General features: G+C 43.5%; 2 protein-coding genes and 1 long non-coding RNA gene across 8 annotated transcripts in view; 2 read left to right on the top strand and 1 right to left on the bottom strand.

Moving 5' to 3' along the window:
• The window catches only part of Ca-alpha1T (Ca[2+]-channel protein alpha[[1]] subunit T), a 397,067-nt gene that overhangs the window by 319,466 nt on the left and 50,612 nt on the right, over positions 1 to 26,989 (top strand). For both annotated transcript variants that reach the window (XM_075701870.1, XM_075701869.1), the window contains exons 12-18: positions 5,530 to 5,715; positions 10,228 to 10,345; positions 18,495 to 18,650; positions 21,371 to 21,488; positions 23,158 to 23,273; positions 24,226 to 24,351; positions 25,272 to 25,478. In XM_075701870.1, the coding sequence (XP_075557985.1) occupies positions 5,530 to 5,715; positions 10,228 to 10,345; positions 18,495 to 18,650; positions 21,371 to 21,488; positions 23,158 to 23,273; positions 24,226 to 24,351; positions 25,272 to 25,478 (1,027 nt within the window). The remainder of the gene's footprint in view (positions 1 to 5,529; positions 5,716 to 10,227; positions 10,346 to 18,494; positions 18,651 to 21,370; positions 21,489 to 23,157; positions 23,274 to 24,225; positions 24,352 to 25,271; positions 25,479 to 26,989) is intronic.
• LOC142590043 (uncharacterized) lies at positions 792 to 2,975 on the top strand. Its single transcript, XR_012830025.1, has 2 exons — positions 792 to 980; positions 2,667 to 2,975. It is a non-coding gene; the product is annotated as an uncharacterized LOC142590043 (long non-coding RNA).
• Positions 1,573 to 4,655, bottom strand: LOC142590041 (uncharacterized). 5 transcript variants are annotated; one of them, XM_075701875.1, is made up of 5 exons: positions 4,507 to 4,654; positions 4,128 to 4,380; positions 3,319 to 3,353; positions 2,441 to 2,515; positions 1,573 to 2,372 (listed from the first exon to the last, which is right to left on the bottom strand). In XM_075701875.1, exons 2-5 carry the CDS (start codon positions 4,180 to 4,182, stop codon positions 2,346 to 2,348), a joined length of 192 nt encoding a protein of 63 aa, XP_075557990.1. In that variant the 5' UTR covers positions 4,183 to 4,380; positions 4,507 to 4,654; the 3' UTR covers positions 1,573 to 2,345. The 5 variants fall into 5 exon arrangements, 3 of the variants coding, with proteins under 3 accessions (XP_075557990.1, XP_075557989.1, XP_075557988.1); XM_075701874.1 differs by having other exon boundaries at positions 1,574 to 2,376; positions 4,194 to 4,380; positions 4,507 to 4,655; XM_075701873.1 differs by having other exon boundaries at positions 1,575 to 2,376; positions 4,507 to 4,653.

The raw sequence follows: 26,989 nt of genomic DNA, 5'->3' as shown, positions 1-26,989 counted from the left end.
GGGCAGAAAGGCTCACTCGTATCACCTGTTGAAATACGCCCCCCTCACAGTTTGTGCTTTCTTGCTTGTCGAAGTTTGTCTGAATTTGGTGACGCGGGTAGCTTCATTGCTTCTGAATCTGTTCAGTCAAAAGTAGTGTAGTGAGTTACGACCGCCAGATAATTGTGTAGTTTTCGTGCGACTGCGCTGGCTGACGGGCTTGGCATCCAACAATAGGATCAGCACTCTACGCCTAAAGCTTTCGTCGGCCTCCAATGAAAGTATGTTCTATGCAGGGATGCGATTTCGACAACCGTACGGCTGGCCTTTTCCTGCATCGCTTTCCACGCTGAAAGCTCGAAACGCCCAAGTCGAATGGCGGGGCATTTGAATATATAGCTCCAAAGGAAGAACAAAACAAATTTCGCGCCTTCGAAAACAAAATGACGTCACTTCTGCTTTTACCGGACATGGCGTTACATTATTTTTTCTTCCGCCGGAAGTGTTCCCACCACATACACATGGCGCTAAGCCCCATGGACCATAGAGTTACTATACTGACTCTAGAGGACAAGCTACCCATAGGGCCCATGCATTGAAATCGGGAACCGCATGAGCGCCGCCATGTTGCTACGCGCCGAGGTTGCCAGCTCCTGAGACGCTTGCTAGACTTGGTGACAGTAGTCAGTTTTAATCCGGCAACAGTAGCAGCGTAGCAGCATGGCGTCTCGCTTGTAGTGTCGTGATGTGTGCGTGCAGCCGTGTGTTTGGGCTTTATAAGTTGGTTCTTTATTCTTTGTTGCGGGACGGCGTGTGTGTGGTCCATGTTGGCCGCACAGGTGGCAGTTATGCAACTGAGGGATGATCCTGTTGAAGTTTCCGGCGGTATGCGGTTTTCAGCGGTCACGCCTGTTGCAGGAGTGTCACTCGACGAGGTTACGAGCTCGAAGCTGTGGTCAGATTCCTCGTTGGCGTTCCGTAATTCTCTTCGCACGGGCGCGGTACGTTGCGAAAGCCGCTTTCGCGATCATCGGGTTTTTTTATTATTATTATAAGTACTGATCCAGCTGTAGGGCACATGTAACCGACAAACGGAAGTCTCAGGAGAGCACCTGAGATTATAATAAAGCAGGCGGCGCAAGAACTCCAGGGCACCCAAGTGACAGTGGGGGGGGATCAAAGCTCGAAGCAGAACGGTACGTAGGTTGGGGCCGCCGAGGCAGGTGTGTGTGCCAGGGAGTGTTCGCACGGACAGCTACCCTGGCACGCGCAGCAGTGCCTCGCAAGGTCGAGATACTTTAAAGGCACCTGCGCCCATGATCTTTCTTTTGCCTCGGTGCAGTGAGCACGATTAACGAGAATAATATGGGGGGGCATCCGGTGCAGTCGCGAATGCGTCATGACAAATGTAGCTCGCGTCGCCTGGCTTGTGTAGTAATATCAAAGTTCGTTGTATGAACTTTATGCATAATACGCTTTCTTACGGTACCTTAACGGAATCGGTCTAGAGGACGGTGTTGGTACATTTTTTCTTACCGCCCTATTCCTATACCCCCCACTACAAACACACACACATACCCCCTTTTTTTATGTATACATACAATTCCTTGCCATGACGGATCATAGCCTCCTTTATTTTCGAAGAATAGAGGAGGCTATGGACCGATTGACCAGTTCAAGTTGTCAACTTCTCAGTAACTGTTATAGGAATCACTGTAATAAACACAATTCCACGATCGGAATGTTTACTTTCATTTTTTGTTGTAACACTGAGGACTACATAGAACTTTATTTTGTATATGTGAGAGAAGTATGTGGATATCACGAGCTTAAGCCAATGTGCGATACACAGACAAAGCAGCTGCTACAACATGAACTGCATTGAGGGCCACACAAAACATACGTAATTAAAGGTGCAAAGTATAGGGGGAAGCCTCAAAATACGCTCTGTAGCACTGCAAAGTATAAAATATATTGTATGTGTACAATAAATGTTCAAAAATACAATGCATCAATGTCCCATTTGCCTTCAAGTTTATTATCAAGTTCAAGTTTACTGAAGTTTATTATGAGCACATGTACAACAGGAATCTACTGACACACCCGCAGTCGAGGTGGCTGTTCGAGGTGTGCTGGCTGCCTCAGTGTAAGAAAAAGAAATTGGGTGAATGTCGACACCAGTGCCACTGCTTCTTGCCTCTGAACTGCACGTGCCTGCGCGGCATCTTTGTACACAAGTGTGCTGGCGTGGCGAGGCGTAGGAGTCATCCGAGAGAAAGAGTATCGTTTACATGGAGAAGTGGCTGTTCACATTGCCTGTCGCTTTCCCTCAAATGTTTCCTTGGCGACTAGGGTGACACCCGCAGTCAAGGTGGCTGTTTGAGGTGTGCTGGCTGCCTAAACGAAAGAAAAAGAAATTAGATGAATGTCGATACCAGTGCTATTGCTTCTTGCCTCTTACCTGCATTTGCCTCCATGGCCTCTTGGCTTGCAGAGTCTGTATGGGGGAGCTGCTGTGGCTAGGCGTAGGCATTGTCTAAGCAAAAAGAGAAGGCCATTCAAATGGGGAATTATGGAAATAAATGCAGTTGTTATGTCTGCTTCTTGCACTCTTCTTGCCTAAAAGTTTTCAAACATAGTGTCCAGTACACACCAGCACTTTGACTGCTTCTGCTTTTTACCTGCAGGTGTTGCTGCGAGATCCTTAGTATGGCTGCGTGCAGCATTGTAACACTTGGTGGAGGCATTTGAAGTGGTAGCCAAAAATATAAAGAATCATCCTTGTCTGCACGAATGCTTTCAATTTCTAAATGCAGGGGTAACTATCACTATTAGTGCAAGGCCCCCCACATCTATGCGGCAAGTGCCATAGCTCGAAACTGAATTTTTCCTTTAGTGTTTCACAAGGCGTCTGATATGTCCACATTAGATGTGATGTGTTTGTTTTTATTTATCCCAGTGTGGAGAGAGCATCATTAAATTGTTTTTTATTTTTGCGTGTCTTGTTTTTTGGTTTATTTCTGAATTTATCAAGCAGCAGTCTCATGATGCTAAAGTGACTTATGTAATGGCAATCAGCTTTTGTTTTGCAGAAAAACAATGTATTTCCTGACCCATTGTTTGACATCCCCTCACTCGCATAATTTTGCAGAGTATTCTACCTATATTGACTTGCTTGACCTCCACTAAAGAGTCTTGCATATTCAAATACGACTCTTTCCTTAAAATCATTCGACACTTCTCATAATTTCTGTACCTTGGGTTTCTGATACTCTGCATTCACCATTTTTGCTTGTTTCTGACTAGAAATGTCTTCTTTAATTTAGAGCTTAAATTTACCTTTGGAACACAGGGAAGGGCTTGCCATTGCATATCTGAATAAAAGGGAAACATGTTTCATGAAACATTTGCAAAATCCAATTGAAGGTTGATGAATGCAGCTTGCAGTGTGATATGAATGAATGAGTCATAAAAGTAACTCATCTCACTTGGTAAATTAAAGCACATATTAGTGTGATATACAAGATACGTTACACTAACATGGTGGGTTCTCTTGCTTATACAGCAAAATAATCGGTGCGCGAGAAAAAAAATTATTTTTGCATACCCCTTGTACACACTGATTTAAGGAAAATGAGCTGGAGCTGTCCACATGATGTACTTATTTTACATGCGAGTATGGTCAACAAAAATGTGTCCCAGCTGCTTAGTGGTATTCGGGATTATGTCAGTATTGCATATGTGCCTGTTGTCTAAAATAACTGAATTTTGAAAATGCTCGCAGGGATCTGATGTGCTTATCTGCAGTTTATGGATACATGTAAAAGACTCAGCATCAAGTGCAAGTGAACGGTCCCACAGGCCCGGAGTCGATCATGCAAATAGATTCGCTGCACAAATTTGTGGCCAGAAAAGATATTCCACATGAAATGGCATGCAAGGAAGTGTTGAAAATATTGCACAGTTAATAAAACGCCTAGGCTATTAATATGTGGGTTGATGCACTCGTTATGCCAAACGGAGGTGAGGCGTGCAGACAGGACACAAGAGTAGCATATTTACAAGCAAACAACACAAGCGCCGCCCACTTCTCTACTCTTGTGTCCTGTCTGCACGCCTCACCTCTGTTTTGCATAATGAATCCTTACCAACTAGCTCAGCTTTTGTCGTTCTAAGTCTCGATGCACTCGATTTCGTCCGCATTAGGCACTCGCCTCTTGATTACTTCGTGGCACAGAGATACTCGGTCGGCATCAGGCTGTTTTTCTGCTGTGGCCTTTGTAGAAGCATGATTGTTCAAAGTGCAACAATTAAACAGATTCTTTGAGTTGCTTGTGGCTTCGCCAGTACAATTCCGGTGCGCTGGTCCGCCTGTCCAGCAATTTCCTACTGAAGGGAAACCTGCAAATAAAAACGCCGCTCCGCATGTAGAAAAATACTGTGACGTTTCTCAAACGATTGTGATGCACCACAAGAGCTGCCTACTCGCGTGATATTCTCAACAAGGAGATACATTCGTTTACTTACATGTGAAGGTATATGCCAGAGCACTCCGGGACTTCGGTGGCACATAAGGCACGAGTGTACCATAGCGTCCGATGTCGACGCGCGATCGCATGTCAAACCAGTGCCTCCTTTGTCAAACCTAAACTGTACGAAACTACTACGCATCCAAAAAAACAGATTCGAAACCGAAATTCGCGTCATCCTTTATTTCATGAATACGTACATCGTGATTTACATAAGTCACGGACTTAGTGATCGCTTTCTGTAAACTTAATATTAACGCACCACCTTCATAAAGCCATCAGGTATGCGTTTTTAGATGACAAAGCATAAGGTGACCTGTACTTGTTTTCAGCCCTTTCAATAGTAATTGTGCTGGCCACATTGACCAGTAGCAACAGGGCGGCGCCCTAGAGGTTCCCACTTTTCCGGCCCAGCTTTTCCTCTAGAGTTGTCCTACTAACTCTATGCTATGGACCGCCGATGGACCGCCATGTTTTGAACGTATGGGCTCCTATGGAAGCTTCGCTACCAGGTATATTTACCTTGGTCACTGCATGGCATCCGAGATCGCAGCAGATCTCAGAGGCCGCAGTCATTGCAGTGTCGCGACCACTTGAGACGAAGGGCGGCGCTACCATCCACGTTTGCGACTTGAGGTAGAACAGTCCAGTGGAGTAACTTTGTGTAATACTAGGGTAAATTTGAGGCTTCGCATTTCACATAGAGTGAAAGGTAGAAAAACAGAGAGGGAAAGATAGTGAGGAATGAGAGGGAAGTGAGGTTGACTTTGTCCAGTCTGCTACCCTACATGTGGATAGGGCCATGGGGGAGTGAAAGAAATGGAGAGAGAAGACACTAGTTTTGATCGCACTTATAAACAGAATCGACTTGGAAACAAAGAAAGAAAGCAAGGAGGTAAGGGGACGATGACTATGAGTACAAATTGTGTGCTCATTATCAATGATAACTGCAGGTGCACACCTATGGTACACGTTCTAATTACGCCCCCTCCCCGCTCTCTCTTCTCATATCCGACGGCAGCATAGTGGAGCTCTGCCAGAGCAGTGGGAGTGGTCTCTCGGTGCTGCGGACGTTTCGACTTTTGCGGATCCTCAAGCTTGTCCGGTTTATGCCGGCGCTGCGACGACAACTCTTCATCATGCTGCGGACAATGGACAACGTGGCCGTGTTCTTCGCTCTTCTGATATTGTTTATTTTCATCTTTAGGTAAGGCAAGAACTTCACTTTGTCATTACTGCTCTTGTAGAATTGTGTCTTTATTCAACTGATTTGGTACACCACACTTGAACCGAACAGCTCACGTAATGCGTTAGTGCGGTACACAGCTAGTTGAGGCCGAATTCTCGATCGATCGCATTTCAGCGCGCGGTGGTTCTCTGAGTGAGAGGGCAGCATGCCCATCGCTTCACTAAGGCGTCGCGCTAGATGTCACATATGACTCCTTAAAGTGACCAATGAACAAATAATGAGGTCCCGGATAAACTTTGAAATCTTCACTATTAGCGCGTGGGCCGTGTCGTTGCAGTGAACGTGACGTCAACAGTGGAAAGAGGTGAAAACTGCGCATAACAATTGATGCTGCCGTATTTTCGCGTGGGTAACATACCTCGAAAATTCAAGAAATTTCGTTACAAAGCTAGTGGGCGTGCGACTTATACGCGAATTCAGTGTTAAAATGCGGCTTTGCGGCAATGTAAGATGCCTGCCGTGAAGCCGCATCGAACATCGATAGGCGGCAGCCGCGAAAGCGATGATGCTGACTTGATTTAGAAAACAAAATTCCTGCCATTGCTTCATTTGGTATTGACAACTGTGAAGGGTCGCTTTTAGAAAAGTTGAACATCGTTTTAGAAGTCGTAGGTGCGGACTTCTTTTTTTCTCGTCGTCTCGAGGAATGTAATGCGAAGAGCAGGTTAAAGTGGTGGCGACTTATATGCTCGAAAATGTGGGATCTTATTTTGTATCTTCATTGTCAGTCCTGAGTCTTTTTGTTAGCAGTTCACACCAGACATATTGTGCCTTTTTGTAGTCGCAACATTGATCTCAAGAGAAATAGCTACGCATGCAGATTCAACCAGAGTAGCCTGAGTATCACTGCCTTCGTCAGTGCGCCAGGGGGCACCAGGCTAGTTCAGCAGCTTCGTCATTGTTAACATGCATATGCATGTTTATTTTGCACTGTGCAAATTAGCAGCTCGGGAATGTGCGCACCTTTACTCAGCCACAACACTTGCGCACCATTCTAACGTCCAACAAGATCCACACACAGCACATACAGTCAGCGTCAAAAGTTCACAAACCGTGTACGGTATCTCAAACTTTTCCGAGCATGTGTGACCATAAGCACTAAAACCGTACAACACTATGTTGAGACACAAACAGGCGAGTAAGTCAACTTGATCGTAGCATGGCCCAAGATTGTACCACGATTCGGGTAAACATAAAGGCGTACGACCTGGAGTGATATGCAATCTTTATGAGCACACCCTTGATCGCTGTAAACTTTACATCTAAATTTTCTGACAACTTTTCAGGCCAAGCTACATCCAGTCTTTATTGCATGCAAACAACACAACATACGCCAACCATTTCGAACCCCACAAATACAATTGCGCTCAATGCTAGCCATATGATATCTCAAAATTTAGCGTACTGCCCTTCTGCACCAACACCCACAATGGCAAGTTTGTGAGCATCCCTGAGAAACTATGGTGTTGGGTAATAGCACGTACGGAGAGGTGTAGTTCAACATACAGAAGGATTTCCCATGTGAAAAAATCAAGCTTTGTACCTCTGTCCTTTCAGTAGGTCACTCGATCTGTGTCGCTTGTCTTTCTGATTTGGAAACCTCTTAATGCCGATGCAGAAGTGTGATGCATAAGTTAGTGGTTTGTGTCTAATTTTCTTGATTGCAACTGTGCTTCGGACAAGTGGTAGTGCAATGTTATTGTTCCTGAGTACTGTTAGACATGATGGTTAGATTTTTGTTTTTAGGGCTAACCATGTCATAAATTCTAGTTGCCACAATTAAATTACTTTACAAATAGAGTGAAAAACATATAATTCAAAGTTACCCGTGACACACCATTCCAGATTTTATTAGCTGAGGTCAACGTACATATTAGTTGAAACCTTGCCGGAACAAAACTGACTTTTCATCATAGCTAGAAGCATGGCCTCTTGCTTTCTTGCAGATATAGTGCATACCCTGCATCACATGTGATGCCAACACAAATCCTGTACTACTTCGTGTTATTTCACATCAGTGCATTTACTTAACAGCTCATGCATTTATCGCTTCTGATACGCTTCGGTCTGGCACCCGCATTTCATGCACTCAAGCATTTATTCATGGATGAAAAAATTTGTGCAATAGAAGTGTTTGCGCCACGTGTAATGTGGGCCATATACTGTAGACTCCCTTTTTACACCCTGCATAGAGAGTACTTTCCTTTAGGGGCTCTTCTTAATGGACTCCCAAATTAGAAGTGTTTGCGCCACGTGTGATGTGGGCCGTGTACTGTAGACTCCCTTTTTACACCCTGTACCGAGTCCCTTTAGGGGACTCTTCTTAATGGACTCCCTTTGTTAAGCCTACACCTCTGATAAGCTGCACCTTTAGAATTGTCATAGATCCGGAGCATTTCAGTTGAGCTCAGCTTGTAAAATGAGCAAGGAAAAGTGTGTTTGCCCTGAAGGGAGTCAACTGTATTGGCACGGGTGGGTTCACCCGACACGGTCACTCGGCGCAGCAGCAGCAGACCACAACCAACTGACGTCACGTGCACAACAGACTTGCAAGCACGACTCGGGACCCATGGAACAGACAGATTATCTCTGCTTTCTTTGTTTCTTTTTTCCTTATTTCACCTCACACTCTCACCACAGTGTACAAATCCTTGCTGCCTGCATTCACGAGACACAAACCGAGGTGCCTCAATGTACATGGCTTCGAAAAGCACGCTCATGCGCACACACTTCAGGGAGATTTGGTTTTTCCATCGTTCGCTTGGTGTGTCTATAATAGGCATGTGAATTCCATTTATCAAGGATAGCATTTACGTAAACGAATATGAAACACGAAATGTGAGGTTACATAAGTTCTCAGGTACTTATAGTGCTCAGAGTGAAATTTTAAGTGGTATTTGTTTGGCTGGTTAAGAAGTAAACAGTTGCCCCCCAAAAAATCAACCAAATATTTGGACTAGCATCGTCATGTTATACGCTTCTTGTAGCAGCACCTTATTCAAACGTTCATGGTTACTTTAGAGGCATCAGAATAATTTTGTAAGCACGTGTGTTGGTCTTTCATAGTCTTTAGTTAGTTCCACATTTTTAAATCTCGCACTGGACATGTTTTAGGTCATCCTTACTGGTGTTTTCTTGGCATAACGGCACACGCGCTGCCTATAGATTGCCAAAGACATATGTGGAAATTATGCTGCTGTAGACACATCATTCGAACAACTGACGATATGTGTGAGCATGAGGGCTGCTTTATCTTTCTGAACCACTCCACTGCACGTTGATGTTGAACCCACCTATCTCCTTGGCTGTATACAGACCTTCCCACTACGCTTTTTTCACTCCTAAGGGTGGGCCTCGCTGGGCCGCGCGCTTTCGCCACTCACGCCATTCCTGTACCTATCACTTCGCTGCGGCTGCCCGTAATTCTCAACGTAGCGCAACTTAACATATAGCTGAATCCCGGGCCTCATTCGATTGTCGTTCAACGCGTTTCATATCGCACATCTTCACGCAGAGTTTTGCTGCGAGCAGCCCTATACTTTTTTTGTTGACAGGCTGCGCATTTGCCATGTTTTTTCTTGGTTTACTACACTCTCCGATATCGGGGTGCTCATCATGTTACGCAGTGTCATTGAGGCTGCTTCCCTTGTGTAAAGAGAAACTGCATAGGATGATCATCCTACCGTTAAACTGGCAATATAAACAAGTACACTTTGCTACCAAATTGTTTGCTTGGTATTTAAAAGCACCACATGCTTCAACACATTTTCTTGCATGCTATAAGCTAAGAATTGTGTTAGGAGTTATTGCCCATTGATATGAGGCTGCCTTATAATATGGCTTGAAAGGTGTCCCCAATTCTAATGTAGCTGCAAGAAATATGTCTTGCTTCTGTAGCTTGTAAAGAAATGCAAAAAAAAGCTTAACTACAAAGACAAAGTCGAAGGCGTTTCTGCAGCGCTAAGCGTCAGCCTAAGTGTTCTTTCTTTCTTATTATGGCTCTTTGTGGTGACACATATCCTCAGATAATTTTAACAAAGACCTTTGGTTGATATTTGAGATACCAGCCAATTCTTATGATGTCTGAGCAATCCGAACTCGTGGATCAGTGTAAAATGATTATATGATAGATGATATATGATTTGCTCAGACATATATTATAGTTCGCTGTTTTACATTATGCTTATACAAACATAAACATGTGCCACAGAGCTCAGTTCAATTCTACAAACGTATACAACTTCCTTTTATGAATAGCTATTCCTAAATACATGTGGCAGCCATGTCGAGTGCCTATTGCACATACTATGCGTACATATATAACACAGTATTGCCAACTCACTAATATGCATCAATGTTGAAGATACAGCCCATTTCCCACTCACAATAAACAAAGGCCATGTAGGTGGCCAAAAAGTGTGACGTCGCGTGTTGTGCGCGCCCCGCGCGCAACACTGTACCTCCTTGCAGCGTTCTGGGCATGAACCTTTTCGGCTGCAAATTCTGTGTCAAGGAACCTGATGGGACCGTGCAGTGCGATCGCAAGAACTTTGACTCCCTCCTCTGGGCACTAGTTACCGTTTTCCAGGTACACCTGTAAAGCATCTTCTCCTCCTTTTTTATCTTTCTTTTTCTTTTTTGTTCTTGTCTGTCTAAAGTATCTCAATTGCCATTGGGAGAGGAGTTCGGCAAGCCACCCAAGAGGAGACAATCAGGTGGTGAGAGCCCAGAGAGGCTGCTGCGGTGAAAGCCGTCGCCCAGAGGGTCAGAGCCATAGTCATGCGTGGGGTGGGACACCCGCTATACGTACCTTGACCAGCCTTCCCAGTAGGTGGGCACAACTGCAGTACTCTCGCGCTACATCCATCTGGCGATGCTATGGATCACAGTGTTCCCGGTACTCATGGTTAGCTTGTTATTATTATTCGGGTGGTTCACTCCAGTAGCTGACACACTAAAGTATACGGAACACTTGAAAGTGCGTACGAAATTCACCGTTGAGAACTGCCCTGGAAGCGCACTCACGAGGGCTCGCGACAGACTCGGCAACGCTGCCGAGACTGGCATGATCCCCCACAAGATCAACACTTGCAAGAGTTACGATTATTCCGCTGAAAATTTAGCACCATAACACTCACAGTCTGATATTCTTAGTATGTATCCTCAATTGCCCCTGGATTTTTCTAAATAATTAGCAGTCAGGATGCCACAGCTTTCGGGCTTTTCAACTCTGCCACATTAATAGCGTGAAATCCAGATCTCAAATCTTGCACCTTGTACAAGATCTGCCAAGAATTGTCACGTATCTAATTGGCAGAACATGTATGAAATTGGCATAGCATCCTACAGTGCCACATTGCGGAAACATCCATTTTAGAAACTGTGTGTCAACATCAAAAATCAGTAAAAGGAGCACAGATCACAATGTAGCTAAGCCATTACAGTTACACTGCATTCATCGTGTCGGGAATGTCACACTCAATTATACAGGCGAAGCACAAGATCACAACAAAGCTCGCTCCAGTTGAGTTCATCACCAAGTTTCGAATGCACGCCAGACATGAGTGCTGGAGCACTGCAGTAGTCCCAGATTCAGACGGGTCACTGTTCCCTCTGTGGCGAAACCCGCACCGGTGTTGTGTCAAACTGCACAGTGTAGGCGTGCGACTACCCCAGCGACCTGTTGGTCCCGTTACCCTGTAGAAGAAAGCGATGATGATGCCCTCGTTCCGAGCCAGACCAAATGCAGACCCCTTGCAGCTACGAGTGCATTACTCCAGGCCTGTGGTCACACTCTCTTTCTCTCTCTGTGTGTTGGCTGTCTCTGGCTGCTGTATGTATGTGTGTGTCTATGTGTCATCATGGATGCCTGTTCTGTGTTCATCGCTTTGTTAGCCGCATTTGACCAAGAGGCCCAATGCAGTGATAGCACTAGAAAGAGCATACACTCATTTATGAAAATGCATTAATATGTGGCAAGCATTCAGAAATGCAGTTGAACCTTCTTGAAAGGATGTCTCATCCGACATGGAAGTGCCTTCGTTATACATGATATTCGTTATAAGTATATATTTGCCACATGCAAATATCAGCGAGAAAACATTTTGGGTTAGCTCGGTATACCTGATAATTCATTGTATTCATGTTCGTTATACTGAAGCATACTTCTACTTCGCCAGGAAAGTAAGTTATTGACACAAGTGGTGATACACTAGAAGCCCAGAAAATGTGAGGAAACGTTAGAAAAATTAAGTTCCTATAGCACGTGGAGCTCAGAGCATCACTTATGCATAGAGTCACAATATCGCATTCCTAACGTCGTAGTTGTACCATTAGCAAACGAAACTTTAAATCATTTTGCCGCTGCCCCCCCCCCAAATGTTGAGTACGGTTTTCAGAAGCCTTCGAGTGTTGTTGCATGTATGATTAAGAATACATGCTTTAAGAGGTGTTCTTCAACTTGACTGTAACCCTTGGCAGTAGAACTTATGCCTGGGCACGCTCCATTATTCTGCATTTATTTGCATCTTCTGTTCAGTATGATGCCCCCCAATAAGATTTGATTGTTTCAACAAACTTCAAGAAACCTCACAAAACTGTTTATTTAATCCATAATGGTTCATTCAAGTGAAATATTACCACATGCTCTTCACTGGCCTAAACAGTTCTTTCAAGTGAGGTTCAATCAATTGGGTATTCACTGTGTTGCAGCTTGCTATGAATGGAACCTCATCTGTTCAGAAGCAAATCTCTGTCAAAGTTGTTAAAATAGTTGAGTAGTTTATCAGAGTGTATTCTGAGCTGCCAATATGTTAACAGGAACTACATTCACAATATTAAAAACAAAAGAAAGCTTTATCACAACGTAAATAGCTGGGTTTCATGCACAGGATCACGAACTTCATAATTAAATGATAATTTATTGATTCCGCAACACACACAAAGTGTCGTAGATGCAACCACGAACAATGGGTGACTGTGGCAAGAAGTTTCAAAAGGACAGCCTGTCTTATGCTCAAAGAGTATTTGTCTGTTAACTAAAATGTGCAAAAGGTTGCCTGAAGGGACCAACGAATAGTCATCTTTCAAGCTTCAGGTACAGGGTTTTCACATGCTAGAGCAATGCACGGAAGTATAAGATGGTGCGATATTAGAGAGGTTTAGGTTAGGACACGCAAGCCGCTTGCGTTGCTTAATCTGAAGCTCTCTATTTAGATACAAATGCGGCCGCTAAGACCATAATGCCACAATATTTGGCCGCAATAGTAGTTTTGCCACTTCATTTACAACTGCGTGTCAATGCCACTATCCTGGCCTTTAGTGAGATATGGTCTGCACCAGTTACTTCTTGTGCAAATTGGAACTGGCGAACCAGGGGGCAAACTAGAAGCTACTTTTTATTCTAAATGGGTGCTTGGTGTACTTTGATGTTAAATGTACTCTGCATTATATAGTAAATCTAAAAACAAGAAAACTGACTAGCTAATAAATGTTGTAAGTTATGTCTTGAGCACAGTTGCTTTAAGGCCTACAGTCTGTGCCGATTCCTTATGCATCATTACTGCGGGCATTCATGACTTCTCATGAAGTCATCTTAAAGCCGGCACTCTAAATCAAGCGATTTTCTGGGCAAGCAACTTCTTTTAGTTGAGATTACTTTTCTGGGATTGGAGATATGTAGCCGAATATAGAGCATTATGTGAAAAACATCACTGGGAGGCTGTAGAAATTTAAGGAAAAGATAAAAACAGTAATTTTCTTCCTGTAGGTTAACGTCAAGTTCACCTGTCCAAAATAATTTCGTTAAATAACGAGATAAATTTGTGGCCTCTTTTAGTTCAGGCGCTGAAGCGCAGGTTGTAGGTTTTCCTACTGCTATCTGAAGCCTAGCCACGGCCATGTTTTTTTCACACGGATGAATGTGTGTGTGCTCTATATGTGCTGCCATATGTGCACTTGTATGTGCCTTGGCTTACGCCATCCTGTCTGTTGCCTGTTTGTTGGGCTGTTTTCCTTGGCAACGTGCTAGCTTGCCTGCAAGCCACCCGCTGCTTTGGAGACGTGTCTGCCTGTTTGCTGTCGTCTGCCTCATGACCTTGCTGCCGGCTTGGCCTTGGCTTTGTCTGCAACACCCTTTTGTCATTTCAGTTGGCACTTCTTTTAATTTCTTTGGCGCTACTTCTTTCTCTTCCTTTGCTCCTCTTTTCTCATCTTTATGATTGGTGGAAATTATTGGCATTACTCGCTTTTGCGTTGTCATTTTCTTTATTGCGTTCAAATCTGAAGCCAGCAGCTTCTTGTTGTGAAAGGTGCAAATATTGGTCTATTGACGTGATGTATTGTGCTACAAAAAATAAGAAGCCAGCAGTATTTCTTCATCAACTCTACCACTTAGTAAATAGTAACAGACTCGAAACAGTTTCTTGTCAATTGAAATACGGAATGATACGGAAAAGCTTAGCATCATTAAAATTTGTAAGTTTCAGTATCTTAAGAACCCGAGACTTGGAAACACTCACAGCTTAGTGTTACGTTAGTCAGTAATGTGCTGATGGTTTACCTAGAAAAGTAACATGCAGGAGCAAACACAATAACCTTGTATGAATCTCGCCTTCAGGGAGAAGTCGACACCTGTGATTCATCTTAAACATTAAAGCAATCTTGGTAAGGTGAGTGACAAAGTATTGTTTGCATCTCATAAAAGAAGTTCAGACGGATGAGGCCGAAGTTGGAGAAGTATTTTTCCTGAATAAGCTTCCAAACACAACTTCGATCTGTCACGTTATAGTGCTGACAGGCGTAAAAACAATTAATTTCGCCTTAGAAATGCATACTCGTGCAAACTACTACACTGATTCCATAAGTAATGCCAGTGGCGTGATACCACCTTAGATAACGTGGTCACCGACAGCCTAGGCTGTTTATTTTTGACGCAACGCATTTTCAAGTAAGAGCCTACATTCTAGAGAGCGTTCTTTTCTATTACTAAAGTAGAGTTGATGGAGAATGCGTGCACGTTGCAGCACTGGTCAGTCACTTTTCTGTTCTTCTACGCCTTGTCAAGAAAGGCAGAGGCATCGTTTCGTGGTCCGTGTCTGTGGTGGGTTTCGTGACGTGTGTCCGCTTGTGGTCTCTTGTGGAGGCGCCAGCCAGGACTTTTCTTTTCACTCTCTCTCTCTCTCTCTCTTTCTCTGTGTTTCGTATGCAACCAATGACTTTTTGTCTTGTGTGAGTGGCTTACAATGGCTTGTCATGGCTTTCTACTCGTGCTGATTCCATGTCATTAAGCGAATCGCTGATGGACCCAACTTATCAAACGATAAACTAAAACAACAAAGGACTCGCTTGTCGAGGTTTCGCGCACAACGAGGCAAATTGTCATTTCTACTCATGACAATGTTTATTTTTGCAGCGCAACAAAAGTGAATCTTAAAGCTATTCAAATTTCGGTAAGCCATCACCTAAGACCCATATTTAGCATACAACCAAGTTGAAAGCCATGACAGCTCTTGCAGGGCAGAAAGCACGTTCGCATAAAACACAGATCATTCACAGCACACAAGGTTCGAAGGATCACTGACTTCGTGACAGAGCACTTTGTTGAGTGCGATCTCCGAGTCAGCCATCAGAGTTTATGACCCTAAAAAGAGCTCCAGCAAAACATTAACAACTGCAAAGTGTCAAATAGCAAACAATGGAAGCAAATGCTGGGCAGTTCTCGGTAAGGTCATGTTCTTCTTTTTTTTAATTTTACACGCACACGGGCACTGATTGGTCCCTAGGTGGGGACGCTCTTTGTAGCTCAGCTTGTTGGATTTTCAGTAGCTGCTTTAAAAAGGCAGGTGTAGGCTATATGCCACATATGCGAGTGTCTAAGCGAGTAGACACACGCATACAGCGGCTTTGGCAAGGAAGGAACTCTGCTGCTCTTTGGCAGTAGTTCCCAGGGGAGGTCTGAGCGCCCCATGTGTACACGCAGCTGCTTGGGGATGCATTTGTTCGGCGGTAAGTTTTGCGTGCGGATGGACGAGGCGACGCTTTGCACGTGCTCCGACCTGTACAACCCAGCCGTCAAGTGCTTCTGCGACCGGAAGCATTTCAACACTTTCCTCTGGGCCACGGTCACCGTGTTCCAGGTGAGGCCCACATTTGGGGGGCAAGGTCAGTAGGTGGAGAACGCAACGCAGAGACTAGAGAGACCAGCTATAAGTGGAAGTATGATATCGCAGGCGCTAGCTAACACCAAGTGGCTGGTCACGGACCATGCTATTGCCCAGCTCTGTCTAGTTTTATACTCACACTGGTTCCCGCGTACATTGACGATCGCCGAGATAGCGTTACTGAAACCGATTTGCATGCAAGACATCAATTTTGTTTCCTAGACATTGTCGTGCAGGTCAAAAAAGCAGTAGCTTTAATCGGTTACCATAAGGCCTATGCATGCATTGTTTCGGTAGCATGGTGTTGCACGACGTTGCAGCTTCCGTTTCACACTGCAGCGGTGGCCATGCTGTAAGGCCACACAAAAAAAATTTCATGTGATAATTAACTGAAACAGAAATTTGTATTACACAATTTGGCCTTGATTAAACCATGGTTATCACGTGGTGTTCAGTGGACACGCCGACGACGAGCGACATCATGCCGAAAAAAAAAGCACTGAAACGTTCACCGCAAGTTCAGTAGGATCAGCCTTTATATTCATCACTATCCTCGTACAAAAGCTTCTCTATGTGTAGGAGCCTTCTAGTGATGTTATTGGAAAAATTACTTTCGAATCATCTTAATTAGCATTTATTTAAATGTCTCCACTTTTGTGTTCTTGCAGCTACTATAACATATTTCATGTTAAGTAATGTCCAAATTATAATACTAAATGTTAGTGCTTTGACTAGAAAGATTAATTTTGAACACCAGATGTGGTCACTTCTCATAACCTGGAAGATTACTACGTGCACAAACCTGTATGGCCCCAAACATTCATTACATCCTTGTGCTATGGTAAAGAATATCTTGTATGTGTTTTTTAGCTTTGGTTGCTAACAACTGCATGAATGAGGCGGAAAATACTAAACAAATTTATTTAGTTTAACATTTACTTGTACAGTATGATGCCCTCTTAAAGGTAACACAATACCAATACTCTGCGTTCATTTAGGGTGATAATATGACATGAAAGCCTGCAGTTTATCAGACCCTTCTTTTTTCAATGAAGTTTGAAGAATCGCTGCTGGTATGTCTCCCTTATAATTAATATGCATTCCCTTTAAGAGTGTACCATACTGTACGCATTTAAGAATTCCGTGTCTGTATTCCCTTCATCATAGCCAAACAGTGCACAGATTAACAAGTGTTGTAGTTCACCTGGTCAGATGCAGTGACATAAGTTATGTCACTGCAGAAGTACAAGGCACTTCCCGGTTTGAAGTGCACGCTTTTCTCAATTTGAGTTCTCTACCCAAATTTTCGGTCGCTGCAGATTCCTGAAAAGTTCATAACCACACGTCTCAGATTGGTTGATTTGTGTCACCAAATTGATGTAATCAGATCTAGTAAGCACCGATTTGTCTCCTCTTGTGTAGCTGATGTTAGAGTCGATAAATAGGGAATGTGCTATAATTGTGTATTTAGCTAGTTATGTAGTTATTACTGTACAACACATAAGTGAGACAGTCATCTTGCAAATGTGTGCGACAGTGTTACATTCCTACAACTTATAAACCTTGAATCACATTCCATTAAAAGACTATTATTTGCTGTAGCCTGTGAGAGAACATTGGTTTTATAGTTTAGTCTGCATTCATTGTGCTCACGTTGCAACAGATGTTTTTATGCTTTGACTACTTGCTGTTTATTATTTGTGCACTTAATGCAGCTTTAAAATAAACATCACAATAACTTCATAAATTCTACTTGTGCTAACATCTCACATGCTGCTAGCTAGACCTCAGATTTGAATGTCCAAAAAACATGACTAATGAATCTTAATAGGGCTCTGTCTTGCCCGTAATAAATTAGTGTATTCCGCAGATATACTGCTCAGCAAAGCTCTAACAACATATTTTTGACGGGTCCACATAAAGAGAACGTAATAGCCGGGAAACTAGTGTGCAAAGTCAAGACAAACATATTGTTACATCATATTGGGCTCATTCTCGTCAACCTTATAATTACGAAAATGCAAGGCAAACTTCTATATTATGAACACTGATATAACGAATTATTCTATAAAACAGAGCAAATATAAAACGTTTTTACAATATAGGCACGTAATGAATATGTGCTTATAACAAATATTGGATATAAAAACGCTACCTTCCTGTCGGGTGTGACTTCTTTATAGTGAGGTTCAAAAGTTATAGGAATGTATTAGGACGGTTCTATCATTTTTTTTTCAAAGCAGTGAGATGCCAGATATTTTAAACCACTTAGCAGCTCTTTATTGACTTTCTCTCAGAAAAAAAATCTTGATCACGACCAAATCACACTAACCACACAAATGCGAACCAAAGATTTCTCTAGCTAAAACACTAGTTCTCACAACTGCATTCATTGTGTGAAAGAGCGCCGTTTTACCAACGTAGCTGCATCAAGCTGCGCACAAGTGATAGTGCACGTGGAATGTCACGTGGCCGGCGTTGCGGAAAGACGCTGAAAGTGGCACAGCTAGTGAGCAGTTTGCGTTGCCGATAATCACGTGAGCACTTTGTAAAAGCCTTTCTTTTGCCTCTGGCCAGATCCTGACTCAGGAGGACTGGAACGTTGTGCTGTTCAACGGCATGGAGAAGACCTCTCCTTGGGCGGCCCTGTACTTCGTGGCGCTCATGACCTTCGGGAACTATGTCCTGTTCAATCTTCTCGTTGCTATCCTCGTCGAAGGATTCTCAGCCGAGGTGCACACCCATCCCGAGATGCTTGTTTTGCCACTATCAAAAGCAAACTTGAAGCGTAGCATCCAATCAGCGCGGAAAGAAATGAATGGAAAAACCAAGCTTTGACTTTTCGTGAGCCCGTGCTGGCACCTTTGTACACAGCCTCGGTTAAATGCAATGGTGGAATGTTATGCGCAAAAAACACGTCAGACATATCGCAGGATGGTCACTTTGTGCTGGTAAGGCGCCATAGCGCAAGAAGTGTAAATGAGACTGGATGGAGTGAAGGTGATGTACGGTCTTTTATTTCTTACCGCCTCTGTATCACGCGCGTTCTTCTCACTAACGTGTATTTCCTCGAGTCTGCATTATTGCCTGTAGTGCGAACTATACATGAAACGACACTAGCAATAGATGCTTTGGAAGGCTTTATTTTTTTTGACAGCGAATGTCAATGCCGCGTCAATGTTTATATGATGAGTGGTTTTCATTTTTCATAAGGCCCCGACAAAGCATTCGAAATGTTAAGTGTCCTTTCACAACATAATTTGGCAATGTTACGATCCCTTTTCATCAACACCGTGAACAAGGAATTTGTATGGACCCTTGAGTTCTTGGAATAAGTGGCCAAGTTACGTAAATGTTCCAAGTTCTTCATAACTCCCATGCCTTGTAAACTTTATCACTTAGATGTAAGTGGACAGAATTTCGGCTGAGTCAATGCAGTTCTGTTAACGCATGTACTAAGCGTAGTACCACCACGGAAGGCAATTTTTACTGACTTATTTGTGCTCAGGTTCAACACAGACCTGCTACTTGGTGGTTGGGTTTGTTCAATTATCAAAATTGATAACATCATAGCTTGCCGGTCTTTATATATATATATATATATATATATATATATATATATATATATATATATATATATATATATATATATATATATATATATATACCAACGCACGTCATTAGCTCACACATACATTAGTTGGGAAGCAGAATTCATTTTTTCCGAGGCGAGACCATAAGCCACCATGTGCTTCTTTTTCTACAAAGCTGATAAACGTCATAACTAAACAAAACCTGCTACGAAGTTCCACCTCAGTTGAAATTTGGGCGCTAGGTAATGCTGTTGTTGCCAGTGGCACAAATCGTAAGCGCACAAACAAAACATGAATAGGACAACCTCCTGTCCTGCCTGACATTTCTGTGCGTGTCCAGTTTGATGCAAAGGCTACAGTATTTAAGAAATTAACCGACTAGCCTACCATAAGTGTTCCTGAGCTAGCACTGCAATACTGGCATGTGGTACTGCATGTTGTGTACACATTATATGGAATGACACTGAAAGCTTTCCTAATGCACTCTGTCCTAGATAAGTGGACCACATTCATCACAGGACTAAGCAAATATGTGCTCCTATATCGTGATCTTCAGAAATAGAAAGAGCTAAGTCACATTTCGCAATACCCGTTGGAATTGGTATTGTAATGGTATTAGTACAGGTATTGAACCCAGAACTTGGTTACAATACTTGTGGCGAGTTTGAATTAAGAGGAGATAGTTTTCTGGCATGCATTAAATGGGCATTAAAGCGCCTTTTCGTGAAAGCTGAGCAGCATGCTGAAATGGCGCGATGGTTTGTAAAAATTTATCGCAGAATAAGTTTTTTGAAATGAAACTTTAGTATGAAGAGTAACATAAAGAACACGTTGCTTTTAATTATCCCACTCTCAACTAATCGGGTTCTCTCAGCTGTGGTGGTGCTGATGGCGATCCCCACCCCCCCTACATATCGCTCCTTTCTTCTTTCTGCGGTGCACTTATGGCAACCATTTGAGGCTCCCGTTTGACAAAGATAACCAACAAGGGAGGCTTGACAGGAATAGCGGGATGCATTAACATGCGGTTGCTTCCCTGTTTTCTAGCACATGCAGAAAGCCGTGCATGCGTGCACAAGCTTGATCCCGCGAGTAATTTGTGCTCACGATTGCTCAACGACTCGTGTCCTTGCGCCACCGCACCCGCTGTAACGTCTTTGTGAACATTGGAGAGAGAAGACAAAAAGCAGGCGCTTCAAAAGTCGCAGGAAAGAACACACTGTAAGAAAACTTAGCCCCCTTTGGGGCTCATCTTGTCCCCAAACAATAGTCATCTGTTTGCGTGCCTTTGCCTTCTTTGACATTGCGCTTCCGGTACGCTGTAACATAATTTGCACCCTTAAAAGTGAATAAGGATATAAATCGGTGCATAGCTCACACACTTACACAAAAGGTATGTAAGGCTGCGAGTTATAGACCGATTTACACCCTTATTTACTTTTAAGGGTGCGAGTTATTTTACAGTGTACTTCCATGTCGCAAGCGGCATACACACCATCAGCGTGAAATAGCAATCTTGACAGGAAAGCAACGAGCGCACAGATTTTGAGAGAGGAAACGCAGGCAAGACAGATGACGATTATTGTCTGGGAACGAGGCAAGCCTCAAGGGAGGCAAACTTTGTTTAGAGCAAGTTGTCGGTTGTACGAGACTAGGTTTCCTGCTACGTGCAGCGGAATGCCTGCATGTTCGTGGCAGCACTATCTACATATTGGGAACATTTTCTTGCCTCGTCCAAGAAGTTTTCAGTGCCCTTTGATATTTGTTAGGCCACTTGGAGTGCAAACTTGACGGGCGCACATGGTACTGGTGGCGCCCCCTACGTTGTTTACCACAACTTCTGGGTATGTTGGGCCGCAGGGTGACCGCAAGAAGAGCACGGAGGCTTTAAAGGACACTGCTGACACAGAGGCAGACGGCGATAAAAAGTGCGCCTCACAGGACGCTGAAGATGACCCAAAGGACAACATCATGAAAGGTACTGCATTAATCCTTTCCATTTTTTTAAGTGAAGCGCTTTCTTTAACACGTTTTTTGTAGTCGGTCGCTGGTAGCCGGTGGTTAGAATTCACCGCCGATCCAGAGGCGTCGACACAAAGAGCGCGCACGTGCTCGCATGCAACGGAGTTGCAGGGCGCGTACGCCGTTGAACGTCAATCATTATAGTTTTTTTTTAATGCCCGTGCTGCTGTGCAAAATCTTTGGGGCATCTGAAGGTTTAAAGGTGGCACCACGACACACATGATATGAATCGGCTGATACGTATAGCCACCTAATACGACCGCTACACATGTGCTGTTTTACGGCTCTGTTCTCTACAGAATTACGCGATGAAACGACAAGCGCTACCTGCATATATTCGCTGCAACAAATATAGGCCTTCAAGCACATGATTCCTTTACTAAAGCAAATTGATTTCTAGAAGTGTTCGGCAAATCACTTACATTGACAATCAGCTTCGATGGTTCCTGCACAATATTGTTATTTTTTAGATTTTCACACGAAAATAGGCGTCTCTCATTTTTGGATTTTGGCTCACGAGAGTGTTAAGAATAGTATCAAGCAGCTGCAATACAATTTGCAGAAGAAGTGTTAAAACTACAAGATCATACATGCATGTAGGTGTATCTATAATGGTATGCGTTTTAGACTGGTAGTGTTTTCACCATGTCAAATATGCTACAGTATTGTACAGACTTCACTCAAAGACAAACCTCCAATTCATTACTGTGCCAGAACTGCAATAGTATGTAGCCACAGATTCCTTTTAACTACGGTAGCAATTATATAGCCACTCCAGGCGAATTTTCGCCGTCGCCGTTCCTGTGATGTCCCGTATAAAGTCTAATAATAGCGATAAGATTTCATGCGTCCGCGCTCGGTATTAGATGTGAGGGAAAGTGCGCGAAGGTGAGCCGAGAAAGATGGTGGCTTGGTGCGCGCAGTCTTTTCGCGTGCCCTAGTGTTGAAGGTCACATGATCAAGCATGCTCTAGTGGAGGAGAGCGCGCGTGCCCTTCCATAGCCCGATCGTGGCTTTGCATCGCTGTCCGCGCGGCTGAGTGCATACGCGTCCCACGCGAGCCAACGCCGCACCACCGAAATGGGCGAAAATCATAAAAGCCATCATAAATACAAAACATATCATCGTGAATCACGCACCCATCATCTCCAAAAGTTGGATGCGCCGCAATTTCTTTTCTTTTCTTCAAATGTGTAATATTGAGCCGAAAGCAAACCGACATAAGAGAAAAGAAGCGGGGAATAAGCGGCTCGCTTCTTTGTGTGTGCATAGTTTCCTATTTCGTCGGTTGTTTCCCTCTGGTTATGTCATTTCGCTTTCAATATTTAGCCAGGAACGCATCCAAATTAATTATTAGCTGTTAGTCAACGCACCGTCATGCCTAGTTCCTTGCTCTGTCTCCGTCTGCTCGCACAGTTACGTACTTGCAATGTCGCACCGACTAGCCCCAAGAAACGTGAAGGAGAGAGGAGTCGCAGTGTTATTCTGAAAGCATCAATAGCGAGGTGGACAGATTGGCCAAGCTGTTGATGCACAGAGAGAAACACTGTGTCGGTTTCAGCAGCAAATCAGTCTTCAGTTTGGCACGGACACGGCTTCGAACTGACTGGTTCTGTGCATTTCAGAGACGCGAATGTTGTCCCAGCCGGCAGCGTGCGGTTGTAAGACAGACGGAAATGACGAGCCGGGACCCTTGCCATACGTGCCACCCATCATCACAAGAACGGCAGCCACTCCCCAGGTACAAAAAGCATTCAAAAGGACATTACGTTTCTAACTATGAGCAAATATTCGGCAGCGCTTATTTACAAACTTCAGTGTGTCTCAACTTCTTTATGAGCTCACGAGAACTTCGCCTGGAACCTTTCAGCATGCCCGTGAGACGGGATTGAACCTTCAATGCCTGTCTTCAAGCAAACTCGAAACCATTTTGGTCACGAACCGCTTGGTGAATAGAGCGTCAGACAAACTACTGATCCACTTGAACTGCAGTAGAACGTAAAGTTGGGCGAGTTGATACAGACTCATTTCCTTGTAGAAATAGGCACGCACAAGTGACGGGCGCTGAATTTTACAAGAAAGTGAATGCACTTGAACATCTATAGCCATTAGTAGTAACTTGTCAGAAAGCACGATACACGAATAATGTGCTGTAATATGTGTACGATGTCAGATTACTGCAAAAGCTTGTGCCAGTTCAGGAGTCGTTATGAAATGCATGACTTGAAGCCAATAATGTGCTCTGTGGCACGACGTGAATATTCTAGGAGCATGCGCATTCATTCAGCTTCAAGATCGTATAAAATTACTCACTGGAGGAACTGTTTCCAGAAAACTGGGTTTTCCGTGTATCTCTCAAGTGGGAGGCTAGTTTACTCTTCAATGGCTCAGTGGGGCATAACTGAAGGCATCATTACATCATTAAGTGTATCGTCAAAGTCAAACTATTAATAGGTACAGTGCTATTCAACGAAGTAATTCTTTGGCAGTGGTCAAATAGGCCTTGTTCTTTATTTCTTGCTTTTTATGCACTAATTCCTATATTATAATGAGACCTTGTCTGGACCATTGCAGCTACATGGAACTAGAATGACAAAACGTTACTAAAAAGGTTACGCTTTTTTGCACATCTTTAATATTTTAATGGAAACGTTTTCGACATATGTGTTCTCTCCACTCATCGAATCAACCAGGGCTCCCCATGTGCAACTCTGGAGATGCCTTTGCGGGAGTTTGGCAACAGACTGTCACCACTTACAGCGTTGCATGTGCTGCCTTCATCGTCATCTCACTCATCTGAAACATCTGGACGAATCACGGTACAAATTTTCATCTTTCGTGGTGGACATATAAGCATTCTAAAAGTAAACGCACAAGCGGGTGCTTTTCTGTCATCATTACAGCAGCAGAATTCTAGTGCACAGAAGTTAGCACATTTATGATTGATGTTCTGCCAAAGCGCTTGAGCTTGCACTGCCTTTTTCAAAGTCACTTTGATGCCATTTCAAGTATCTGTGGCAGCTGTCTCGCGAATGTAGGAAAAGCACAACCAGTAACCGCGCACCGTATATTTATTTGCTTATCAATTAATATCTCGAAAGAACTATATAGGGTATTTCACGCCAACAAGCTCTTACCCTATTTTCTTCTCATAAGCGCTGCTGTTAACGCGTAAATACAGGCACCTTGGTCATTCAGACTTTGATGCACTCTGGAATCGCGAAAAACGTACTACACAAAGGACACGTCCGTTGTGTGTGTCTGTGTGTCCCTCGTCTAATCTTTTTTTTTTCTTTCAAGCTGCAAGAAAGCATTAAAAAAGCACCGCATTGTAGACACAGTATACAGGATAGTCCACCGCTAAAGGGACTGATTTAGTGACTGATTACAGCTCAGTTCATACAAAAAGCTTCAACAACATTTTTTTTACCATTATAGCTAGAGGTGGGTACCTTACACATAACATCAAGCATGTGTTACCAGTTAGAAGAAATACACTTATTAGTAAATGTCTAACCGAGAATGTTGGCCACTTACATCATGATACTTGATGGTGGCGAACTAAGCGCCACCAGTGGCACTCGTGGCGCAGGTTGACATCCCTTGGTTAAGGGGCACAGTGCAAAATCTGCAGAAACAGTGTTTGTGATGCGGTTCCATTAAAGTTATGCTGGTTTGAATGTTACTTTCGTGTTCCCCTTAACAGTGTAGTGTACTGTATGTGTTCCTCTGTTCCCAGCCATCTCCGATTCCGACACCGAGGCTTTCCCGCTCCCCGAGCAACCGCAGCTCATCCAGTGGGACGGCCGCCACAGGGGCCGGGGCAGCTCTGTTGCCCGTGCCACGACCAGCCAGCGGCTTCATCCGCAACGACGTACCCAGCCCGAGCAATGGGCGTCGTCGGAGGCGCAGCTGCGTTAGTCCAGCCCCACCCTTGGCACGCAGGGTAAGCCACGAGCAGGCTTGAGAACAAACTGTTGGCAAAGACTGTTTTTTTTTCTTCGCTGTGGGCGCTGTACTCACAAGTAGTTCTGCTTGAGACAGTTGAAGCTGAAGTTGCGAGCTTCTACACCTGTACGGTCATAAATCTCAGTGTAATGCTTTTTATGATTATTTGGTTCGCTTTTCCGTGTTGTACCTAAGTCCTCCAATTGGCAACACTGGTCACTGGCAACAGAACCGTATAAAGGGCCTTCGAAATATTCTAGCCTAACGGGTGTAGTGTACCGGAGTTGTTTTATAGTCCACGTTACAGACAGAGCACCAACATAGGTAGCAGCACTATCGCTGCCATCTGTTTCTAGTAGCACAGAGCAGTGTCTCTGGCTCGAAGCTCAATGCAGTCCAACAAAACCGAAAACACAGGGCCTCTGATCCAGTCTTCAGTAAATGCTTTGCAGCATTCAGTTATGATCAGCACCTAAGATGGCTAAAACTGCGTTATGTGATGTGACATTCCAACACTGCTGCATTGCAGTGCTTAAAAACAAGGGCATCACTTGCACTTCAATGTAGGATGGCTGTTATGCTCTTTTTACAGTGTGGTATCATCAAAGGAAATGCAACAGTGATAATGATAGTGCACAGTTGCAGTATGACATTAACTTAGTAAATGTTGTATTTCTAAAGCTATTTATTTATTTATTTATTTATCTATTTATTCTGGCACACTATAACGCAAACAACTGCTTGCACACTATAATGGTTAGGCCAATGTAATGGCTTTCACTAGACCCAACCTAACAGATACAAATCAGAACGATGTCATTAGACAATCTATCACCAGAGAATGTGTCACTAATTCGCACAAAAACACCAAATGCAAACCCTGAAGAAAATATACGTCAACAATGCTTCGACTTTTTGTTTGAGATGTCTCAAGGTGATGTTTAATGAAGACAGATCAATTAATTTGTTCACTGCTCACATAAAAGAAAACAAAAATATAAAAATTTTGTTGTTAAAACCGTGAACGTTAGGATGTGTAGTGATGGCACCACACAGGGAACTCGTGAAACACACGTGCATTTAGAAACATTTCCAAAGCATTCTACATAAGGTACATTTTTCAGTAACTTCCGTAAGCAGAAAACAGTAACGAATGCAGCGTATTCTTTCACAGCGCATCGCAGTCACGCTTCTCTCATTGCAAATTCAGACCACTAAAACTGAAAACACATGTCTTAAGAGAAACCACTTGCAGAACCACAGCTTAACACTTAAAAATTTGCACTTTCTGGACGAACATTCTAAGTATGTACATTATCGAAATAATAAATAATATGCTGGTTAAATGGTTAAGAAAGCATAGTTAATAACGATCTTGACATTTTGTATGTCTCAGCTAGTTACAACTATAGAAGATTGTTAATTTTAAATGGCTTTGCTACATGTGGAGGTCACTGCACTTTTACATTTGCAGGTTTTGCAACGTCGGAGAGTTGGTTAGATTCTGGT

Source organism: Dermacentor variabilis, chromosome 8 (genome assembly GCF_050947875.1).
Source record: "Dermacentor variabilis isolate Ectoservices chromosome 8, ASM5094787v1, whole genome shotgun sequence".
NCBI classification, from domain to species: Eukaryota; Metazoa; Arthropoda; class Arachnida; order Ixodida; family Ixodidae; genus Dermacentor; species Dermacentor variabilis.
The sequence above is the reverse complement of the archived record's forward strand: the minus strand, read 5'-3'. Positions and strand labels throughout refer to the sequence as shown.